This window comes from Glycine max, chromosome 6 (genome assembly GCF_000004515.6).
Source record: "Glycine max cultivar Williams 82 chromosome 6, Glycine_max_v4.0, whole genome shotgun sequence".
Taxonomy (NCBI): domain Eukaryota; kingdom Viridiplantae; phylum Streptophyta; class Magnoliopsida; order Fabales; family Fabaceae; genus Glycine; species Glycine max.
The window spans coordinates 7,682,346-7,693,238 of NC_038242.2; the positions used below are offsets into that span (position 1 = coordinate 7,682,346).

At 31.8% G+C, this 10,893-nt stretch overlaps 1 protein-coding gene across 4 annotated transcripts; it reads right to left on the reverse strand.

Moving 5' to 3' along the window:
• Positions 1-14: 14 nt before the first annotated feature.
• On the reverse strand, positions 15-8,070 carry LOC100801030 (serine/threonine-protein kinase CTR1). 4 transcript variants are annotated; one of them, XM_041016376.1, is made up of 12 exons: positions 7,872-8,070; positions 6,332-6,534; positions 5,088-5,588; positions 4,935-4,975; positions 4,601-4,669; positions 3,667-3,767; positions 3,491-3,575; positions 3,317-3,415; positions 3,158-3,226; positions 2,613-2,744; positions 2,286-2,380; positions 15-799 (listed from the first exon to the last, which is right to left on the reverse strand). In XM_041016376.1, exons 1-12 carry the CDS (start codon positions 7,883-7,885, stop codon positions 766-768), a joined length of 1,443 nt encoding a protein of 480 aa, XP_040872310.1. In that variant the 5' UTR covers positions 7,886-8,070; the 3' UTR covers positions 15-765. The 4 variants fall into 4 exon arrangements, with proteins under 4 accessions (XP_040872310.1, XP_014631782.1, XP_014631784.1 ...); XM_014776296.3 differs by lacking the exon at positions 15-799 and adding an exon at positions 810-1,871; XM_014776298.3 differs by lacking the exons at positions 15-799; positions 7,872-8,070 and adding exons at positions 810-1,871; positions 6,912-7,398.
• Positions 8,071-10,893: the final 2,823 nt, after the last annotated feature.

Here is a 10,893-nt window from a genome sequence, read left to right on the forward strand (position 1 = left end):
AATTTATATATTTATTATAAATATGAGAAAAAAATTATACATGTAAAGTTTTACATTTTTATTCAATTAATCAAGCAGGTATGATAACCTCATCGTGTGTCAGGCTGGAAATTTGCTACTTCATGAATGGTAGCACAAAGTTCAATCTTGCTAACAAAAGTATCTTTGACTATAAATTGGTCTAGATTCTCCATAGCTGATGATCATCCTCATTAATGTTTCCATCAGGAGGAACTTCAAATTCAAAACGCAACGAATCCTCGAGAGATCTATTTCGTACACATCGTAGCAGAGGAAGTTAAACCATCGCGACAATGAAGTTTGACACCTGTGTCAGAGAAACTATACAGGAGGAAGTTCGCTTCCACACCCAACCGAATTTTTTATAATACAATACTCACTTGGCCTTGAGCAATGATTTGAGATTCAATTTTATCTTCGTCTTGAGATCCTTTTCCACCGCCATTGTTGCGAACATTGCAAGTTGAGTCAACGAAATGGATCTCCATTGTGTTCCACCATCAACGACGTTCATGTATAATACCAAATGACACTTCCCTTATTAGTTCTCCATCTCATCGACAACAATGTTGATGTTGCAGAGCCACTAGTGAAGGATTTCTAATCTTGAGAATGAAGAAAGAAACTCGATTCGATTTTCATTTTTTGTTGAACCATAAGAGTGTGACCCCAAGGAATCAATCCTCTTAATGTTTTTGCCAGCAAGATAGAGTTTTGTGATAGCAGTGCCGAAGTAGCAAACTTTCAACTTGTTGCAAAGTGATTACATAGAATTTTACTAGCAAAGGAGAGATAGTAGTAGAGTAAAAATGAGTTCAATGTTAAAAATACATCCTAATAATGTAAAATGGATTAACTCAACAACTATTGTGATCCAATATAAACCATGGTGTTCCACAATAACACACATCTTTATTTTATAAACTTTTAAGTTTTAACCATCTTATAAAATATTTTTGCCAAACAAATGTCGTTAATTATCTTCATTATAAATACATCTACATAAATTATCAAATATCCTCTAATACTCTGTTTGGTAGAGATAATAGAAATAGAATAAATACAAATAAGAGAAATATTTTAATTAAAATAATGTGGTAAAATATGAGACTCACTCATTTTTAAATTTTCCTTACTTTTCCTCTCTATTTTCACTCTGAACCCCTTTACCAAACAAAGGGTGAATTAACAAAATAGAAGAAAAAAAATAGAAGAATATGTTAATATAAAAAACAACTTAATTAAATAAAAATAGAAGAAAATATCATCTTTAATTAAATAATTATCAGAATTGAAATTTTGAAACATAAAATGAAAATTATGATTTTACCTTTTTTATGAGAGAGAAGAGTCGATGTCGAGCAATAAATACAACTTTAACGCTTTCTAAGCCCATATTTGAAAGAAAAAAATAATCATTTCATAACCTTCTTTAAGATTTTTGAAAGAAAAAAAAAGATTATTTAACTAAGATAAATTGAATGCACTAAATAAAGTGGGTTAAATTTCTATTTTTAACAGCTTATTTAGCAATTGTTATGTCTCGACCCCTTTTGGGGAGACCACAGCTCAAATAATAATTATAATTTTTCCCACTCTAATTTGTACACTATATATATATCCCAAGAAAATTGAAAAGAAATCCTTTTTGCTCAAGTACGACAAAAAAAAATAACACTTGCTAATTGTTAATTATCGTTTCCATAAAATGGGCAAGAAGTTTCAGGCGCAAGAAAACCCAATTTTGGGCTGCGGCGTATCTCTATGTATCCGCCATCTTTATCACCTCTGCTGGAGATTTTACCAGCTTCTTTAGTGAGTCAACTATGCTACCAAAAGGTGGGCGTTCACTAGGGTCATTGCCAAGTTAAATAAAGCAAGCATCAGAAATAAAAGCAACGTTTAGGAACACGTGAATTATGCAGATTTTTCTGAAATTGGTAAGATTCCCACCTTCTAAGGCAAAAGAAAAATCAATGATGTTGACAATTTAGCATGAATATAGAGATCCAAAATTCATGTTGGCTATGAAAACTCCGTCACTCTACATAAAAGCCAGGTTTTCCAAAATTATGAATTCCATTTTTAAGAAATGGTATCAGAATATAGGATAATTGTATTTTCAAATAATTTTAATAATACTTATATCAGTGTTCATAGAAAACCAAAAAAAATAAAAAATACATGCACTATTCTAATAAAATTGGACTAAGTGGCACACAGATGTTCACAATTTACAAAGAAACTACATGAATAACACTTACTCTTCCCAACAAGATTCCATGAGGGAGGCCAAAGCCGGGGAGATGTTTGGAGAGATAGCAAGCCTCCTATTCTGGAAAGCAACAGCTCCAACCACCTGAGAGTTCACATGATGATGATAATTACTTTACAATCTATTGAGGAGGTTACATTATGCCAAGCAGTCGTTTGAAATATGCAAGTTGGCATGTATACCTTTACATTATATGTCCTTTTTAAACTAACAAATTCTTGCAAATGGTCCCTACTACGGTATAAATAAACTCATGAGTAAAAATAATTGGCTTCAAACATTTAAAATTTAGAGCATATAAATTCATCGAGTTTACCTGGGCAGGGCTAAGTCCATTCCATGGTTGTTGCATGGTCACAAGTTCCCACACGATAACTCCAAAACTGAATACGTCAGATTTCTCATTGGAGGGTTCACCGCGAAGAAATTCTGGAGCCATCCACTCGGGCTAAAATTAAAATCAAGAGAGTTACACACTTATTGAGAGGTAGCATGAATTAAAATTTCAACCTATTAGATATTAGAAGAATGTCCCAAAACCCAAGTGCAAAGACAGGAAAGCAAGTCCCTTGTTCACTTGCGCATACTTCCCATCCAAAAGATTGGACCAACATAACATGATTGTATCATTGATCTCGGTACCATGTATCTGAAAGGCTAATTAGAAATGACGGGGAATGAACATGCATTCACAAGTAGCTACAACAGTTCAAGTTTTGAAGTTTTTATTTCAAACTTGAAAGTGCTACTCCAAAAGATGAGGAAAGAAGTGGTTTTTTATTCATAAGATAAATTGGAAGAGTTATAACAAGAATTGATATGATGAAGTTTATAGTGAGAGACTGGAGGTAGAAACTTAACTGTTCCAGCAACAGATTTGGACGGTATGAAAGTGTTTGCCTTAAACCTGGACAATCCAAAATCACAAACCTGAACATGAAAAGAAAAAAGAAATTATCTTCTTGCATAAAATGTTTAAAAAATCCCATAATATAAACTGCTAAATCAGTTTCATTCTACCTTCACAGTCCAATTTTTATCCACTAACAAGTTTGGGGATTTGAGATCCCAGTGCACAATTGGAGGTTTCAAACAGTGGAGATAATTGATCCCTTTAGCCTGCAATCAAACACATGATATGTTATACACAAGATAATTGTTCAGTGTAAAAAAATAATAATAACCGGCACATACCACATCCAAAGCCATTCGTAATCTCCTCCTCTTATCCAGAATTTCACCAGATGCTGGTCTGTGTATCAGGCGGTATAAACTGCCCCTGTCACAAAATTGTACAGCATAGTAAGACAATCAATTCTTTATGCAAGAATGTGAAATGTTTTAAGGATATAAGCAGTTGCTTGTCTTACCTAGGCAAATACTCTGTCACTATTGATAGATGGGGGCGTTTTGTAACAGACCCCATGAAGAGTACCACATTTGGATGGCGAACTCGTTTCATTATTGCAACCTAAAGCAATGCAAATAACAACTTCAACATAACTAGCTTCTGCTTTACCCCATTGATAGTGAAAGGAAATAGAAGAGGCTTTGATAGACCAAGTTCTAAATCTTTTTGTGCACAACTAGTATTGCATATACAAGTTTTAAGCATGTCAGCGCAACAGAGAGTTCACTATTGTGCCCCACTGGTCATGCAGCCAACTTGAATAATTAGAATTTATGACATGCAGCAGTATTATTCTAGTTGGAGAAATGAGGTGTCTGTAAATACCAGACAGGTGATTTTTACACTCCAAAAATCTGATAGACTGAAAAGAGGTGTGCATATTGAACTGAAAAGAGAAATACAAGAGGCCGGTGTGCGCCCAATGAAATGAAATGCTGCCATACACGAACGAGTGGAAGACATGTGTATATTTAGTTGTGCAAGAATCTTGCATTCAACAACCAAGGCAGTGCCTTAATAAAATATAAATAATTTCCGCCCATCAAGATGGAGAAAAAACTTGGAACAAGCATTCAAATAGGGAAACTGAAAACACAAGGTACACAATCATCAAGAAGGCAGAGATATGGTCAACACTAGCACAACATGAGACGAAAAAAATAATAGTAATTTTAGGAAAGAGAAATTATTTTGAAATAGAAAAGGACAAATGACAAAGTATAAGACACTAAGCCAAAGGAATACATTATTCTGATGAGTATAATTGATGATCAACTAATATATATGCCTGGTCTTCAGTACCATATTTATATACTATTTAGCTAATATAATCCAAATCATAAACAATGTGCAATGAAGAGGCACCCTGATACATTTGTCTCATGAATACATACCTCTCTCAGAAACTCCTTCAACTGATCGTCATAGAAATCCTGAACTGTTAAAACCTTGACTGCAACATCCTGCAATTTATAAAATAAATAGAATCTCCAAAACATAAATAAATAAATATATTCATAGAGCCAACATAAGACACATTAATATTTCAAATAAATATACTATATAATCAACTCATTTTGGTGGATAAGTGCCATTCATCCAATTCCAACCAGACGAAGTAAGAAAGTAAACAGTATGTAGGAATCAGAAAGCTACATTTATATACTCAAATGGGAATACCCTACATAAAACTCAACATGATAAAAAGAGGTGTGTAATAACACTTACTGATCCATGCCATTCAGCACGGTACACTGTCCCAAATGAGCCTGCAAAGTGAAAAAGGCAGCAGCATTTAGAGTCACCTAATGGTGAAACAAGTCGATGATGCCAAAGTTACATGGATTCAAGAAGAAAAATCAGGGGAAGCAGAAAAAGTACCAGCACCAACACGCTCTTTAATTCGTAAATCATCCCATGATATCTCAAGCCAATCCATTGCAAGTGATGGTTCGAGATTCACATATCTTGGAATACTCCCAGCAGGTAAACAACCCTGGTTTTCAATTCTGATGTCTACCTGTTTCAGTTCTGACTGGCTGGATGAACCAAGCATAGATTGCTGGAAAGTACTTTTCACCACAGAACTTTCATTTACAATTATCTCATTGTTGGAAGTTTCTTGTACTACATCTTCACTAAGCATTGGGTATTCATGTAATGATGCTTCAATGGCTGGATGAAGAACTTTTGAAACATCTTCATGGATGGTAGGCAAAACTGAACTATGAACTGCACATTCCTCATCATTCCCTTCTAAACCAAAAGGAACTAGAGATGGTTCTGTTCCTTCACGGATTTGATCAACTGAAGCATAAATGGAGCCCTTGTGACTTTTCAGCAAATCAGTTTCTTTAAGTTGTTGATCATTCTGTTCAGAGCCTGCAGATCATTGAATAATGGCTAAGACCAACTTTAAACTAGATTACTAGAAATCCTCTCTTAATGTTATAAGATTTACTATTAACAGAATTGCAAAAGCATAAGTTACCCTGTCCCCCAAAGGTTTAAAATTTAAGAGACATACATGCTTCACAAGCTTGAGAAGGTGGCAAAAAGCTTAAAGAAACTTTAACATGTATTTACTATGGAGTATGAAAAGAGAGGACTTGAACAGAGGTAAGGTATAAAACACCAGTTTTGTGGTGAAAGTAAAAACGAAATATCTGGCTCAAACTTGATTCAATGAATTGAATAGCTCAAGGAAATATAAGCACCCATGATGGTTGTGGCATGTACTTCAACAATTAATTCATTATAGAAACTATAATAATTGATACGAAATAAAATGTGTGGAAATATTGAGACCATACTTCAAATGAGTAAGTAATATGCATCTTGAGGTTCCAAGTATATATTGATGGCTTCACAGATTCATCCCTTGAAGTTAAAATACTAACAAGCAATTTGAAGATCAACTTTCCAGGTATGTAAAACACAGAATTAGGATCATCTACAGTTTTATAAAGAACTGCATCAACCTAGTCCATTGATTTAATTTATTAAATGGAAATTTTATCTTTTAAAATATAATTTAAGAAATTTTAAGGATGAGATTTAGGACTGCACATTCTGCAATTCATTTTGAAACTGCAGAGGATCTTAATCCATAAAACACAACATACCTGAATATGGAAGACTCTCAGGATTAATAGGTCTGAGATTTGAACTTATACAACTTGTTGTGCCATCCAAATATGGTGATTGTGATTCTTTTAAATGAGAAATTTGAAATGAGGAAGGCATTGACCAAACATATGCTCCATTAATTGAGGAGTCTGGCCCATGGATATTTCCTGGTTCCCCAACCAGGTCGACCACATATTCCCTGTCCAATTATAAAACATAACGTGATACATTGGAAGGTATGAAATAAATGTCAGATGCCTCTGTTAAAAAAACTTATCTACAAGAAGTTATCAGTTCCCTGCTAAAGTCCTGATATGCAAGCAAAAAGGTAGATGCAATTATACAAAATATGGGTAAACATAACTTGTTGATGATGCCCAAGGACATTGGAATCAAGATGAATACAAACAATAACAAGAATAACAAGAAAATTCAGGGGGAAACAAGAAAAATGGTCAAAACTACTGACGGAATACCCGCAATTATGTTTTTGATTCACAAATATTCACATTGTCATTACGGTCAAAACGTAAAAGACAGAACAAAAAAGAGGACCTAAACCCGTGTGGTGCTAACCTTGAGAACTGCTTGTCATCTTTAATTTTGACTAGGCAAGAAGACCTGTGATCTGCAACACAATACTTGCAACCTTACTAGGCAAGAAGACTCTAGAGCTCTTACTTTTTTCACTATTTATTTATATAACAGCGTGTGATGACTGTTGGGAGTTTCGAGTTTGGAGTTTGGACTGTGATATTGATGGAAGTCATGTACATGCTGTAAAGGCAAATTGCTTGGTATTTTTTGTGTAAAGTATTCAATTTTTTTTTTTCCTTTGGTCTATTTTAACTTGGCATGCGTGATCCTGTCTAAATATTTACTTAATCAAAAGCTTTCCTTTTCCCCCCTCTCACCATGTCCTCTTTCATGCATAGATTTTGTTTTCCTTTGTGTATAGTTTGCATTATTGTCCTGTCTTGTTTAATTTCAAGTTTTTTTTACGCATTTTAATTTTAAGTTTGACCGCCATAGATCTATTAAGTTAGGGGTTAAGTTATAGTTAACAGACTCACCTAAAATAAAGAAAAGGTATATTAGTAAATAATGTTTGTATATTTTTTATAACAGAAAATGTGATATAATGTATCTAATATAATAAAAAAGTAAAAATGCATTATCTATGATAGTAATTAAAACGAAATTTCCATTTAATATACACATTTTTTAAAACTTTTTTACTTTTTAAGTTTTTTTTTGCAAGCCATTCCCATATCACTAACTTCCTCCTTCTCATTGAACTTTTTAATAAAAATATTAATTATTAAGAATAGATTACAACAACCTTTTAAGAGATTTATTTTAATTACACATACATTCTCTTCTCTCTTTTTTTCGCCCTAAAGAAGCACCCCTAACTTTTGTCTTCCTAGTTCCTAATACAGTAGCACCCCTAAATTAAACCCTGATGACGAGGGCGATAACATGCGCAAGACAAAAGCAGAACGAAATGCGAAGAAAGGAAAAAGGGATTTGAACCTTGTGGTAGCCATGAAAGGTTGCAATGATAGAGGAGAAGGGAGTGTCTTATGTTTCTACCGCCGACACGGATGAATTAATTGTTTTAGAGGAAAAAAAGATTTAACTCCTGTGAGAAATAAAAAATTTCACTCACTACAAAAAAATTGCTTTAGAGACGCTCAATGAAGAACATGCAGATGGGACATTTTAGGAAAAAGAAAATACACATGCATGTTACATGACCCTTGAATTAAACGAAACTAACGTCATTAAGGGTGTAGTGGTTGCTTATGTAATAGAAAGACAAAAGTTAGGGAGTTTATGTAGAATGAAAAAAAAAAAAAGGAGAAGATGCACGTGAAATTAAAGTAAATCTCAGAAAAAATTGTTGTAATTTGCTCTATTCTTAAACATTCTATTCACATGTAAACCATTTTTTAACATTTTTTTATTGCTCCTAACATTTTGATTTTTTTCAACATATTACTCTTTTGTTTTCATGTTTTAAAACTTTATTCTTTTCAAGTTTTTAGTATTTTTAAGCTTTTATTCCTTTCAACTTTTTCATATTTTTGAACACGTTATTTTAAAAAAAAAAATCTTTGCAACTTTTTTAAAATATTCTCAAACATCATCATTATTTTTGTGCCTTTATTGCTCCTAACATTTTCATATTTTTCATGACATTTTTTTTATAATTTTAAAATTTTCATCCCTTTAAATTTTTGTAATATTCTTAAACATTCTATTCGCACAACAAAATCATTTTTTAACATTTTTCTTATTGCTCCTGACATTTTTATATTTTCAAGATATTACTCTTTTGTTTTCATGTTTTTAAAGTTTAAACTCTATAATTTTCTACATTTGATTCTATTACACTTTCTATATTGTAATTTTTTTTTTTTTGGGAAATTCGGTGCTTTTGATGGTAACCCGACATTGCTGTCTTGGATATGTAAAGACGATATAGTCTTGCTCAATGGTCAAGTTCTTCTACTGTTTCGGATACTTCAAGCACTACACAGACAAAAGAGACAGAGAGAGGTTGCAGAAGGGTAGTACACTGCTCTGATTGGGATATTTACTGTACTTGGTGGGTTAAGTCGTATGTATTTCCATGCATATTTCATTATAGTTGTTTTTACTTTGTAAAAATTAAATGATATATTCAACTGAGTTTCATTATAAATGACATTATGATATTTGTTTATGATCATGGTTCTTTATGTAATGTGAAAATTTTTGTTTTGTTTTCTCCTATCATTTTCAAGTTCTGTATCTTAAACTTATTCATATTTTCCTATTAGAAAAAAAGTAAATAAATCAGCATGGGTTACGTCAAATGTAATGGCATGTTACATGTCTATGTGGAACTAACTTTGTTGACAACGTGCTTTCAGAGGGTGGATCAATTTGTACACATACCTATATGCATTCAAGTATTTAATCAGTTATCAAGACATCTCAGTTTTTTAGATTTGCATCGTTGTTGCAAGAAATGTGTTTTTAATGTCATTTCTCAAATATTTTTAAATCCCTACATTTCCTTCTTCTTTTTTCCGCATAGTTTGACAAAGACTTCTTAAACCACTAGCATAGACCCAACACTCCAATCTCGTTTACGTTTCATTCTAATATTAATACATCGCATTCACCATTACAATAATTCATAATGTGTATTTAATAATCTAAAATTATTTTTCTTAATGTGTTTAAGAGAGATTATTTGACAAATTGAATGTTGTGAAATGGTGAATAGAAACTAGTCGATATATAACTATTTTGATAATTTTTATGTTAAATATTTATTAGATATGTAAATATTAATTTTCCTTCACTTATATATTATGTTAGCCTTATCTTTATTAGGAAAATCTCAAATCTCACATTGGTTATATATGGTGTCAAAATATAATATACAAGTAAAAGATAATTCTCATCCTAACAGTTAGTTTTTGGGGTTGAATTAGACTCAAGCCAACCTTTTAATATGGTATTAAAATTTATTCTAGATTTATTAAAAGATCACCCACCATATTATCCGCTCAACAAACCCAAAAATACTGGGTGTGAGGGATGTATTAAGAAAAATCAAAGTCTCACATTGACTGAATATAAGACTAAGATAATATATAAGTAGAAAACAACTCTGAACCTACAAGTTAATTTTTGGGATTGATTTAGGTCAAAATTCACATTTTAAGATAAGTAAAACCTCTAATGATGATTATAAGAATATTAACTGATATGATAATGATGTACAATGGCCCATAGATCCAAGACTCATTTAGATACCCCACCTTTTGAATTGTCGGATGCCAATTAAGAGAAAAAGAAGACTTTGAAGAAGAAGCAAATTAGGAGAAGAGATTACATGTATTCCCTTGTGCAGGCACAAAAATGTTTATGAAATTAATTATACAATTTTATTAGAATAAAAAAGTAAGTGACATTCTTACCAAAAACATGAATTATTTATTACATTAAATAATCTAAATAAAAGAGTAATATGTGTTTTTTTATGTAATGTTTTAACTTGGAAAAGTTAAATTCATATCACTTTTATGAATTTTTTTTAAAACTACAGCTAAACATATCTCCAAAACAATATTATTTCCATTAAATGTTTTCCGTTTAAAAAACTAGTCATATTTTAATATTAATATGTCTTAAATATAAGAAAATAAAAAAAAATTGGTCTCAAATATAAAAAATTTCAATCAACTTTATCTTCATTTAATGCTATTATCTCTAAAATGCCTTTAATTTAATTGAGGTTTTAGTTCCAAAGACCTTTTTTTTTTCTTTCCTAATACCGAGTTTCAATGAAGTTAAATTGGAGAAAAATTTAAATTTTAACCATTGAAATTGGTGCAATTAAATGTAGTTAACTAATTTTCTCAGTTTGAATCATTTTATTCTCTTATTATATTTAAGATCAAATGGAATACGTAGTAAAATTGCGTAATTACCATGCTTAAGGATGAGTAGGTAATTCATAGGTAGGGGTGAATGTAGGTTAGGTTATGTGTTGGGA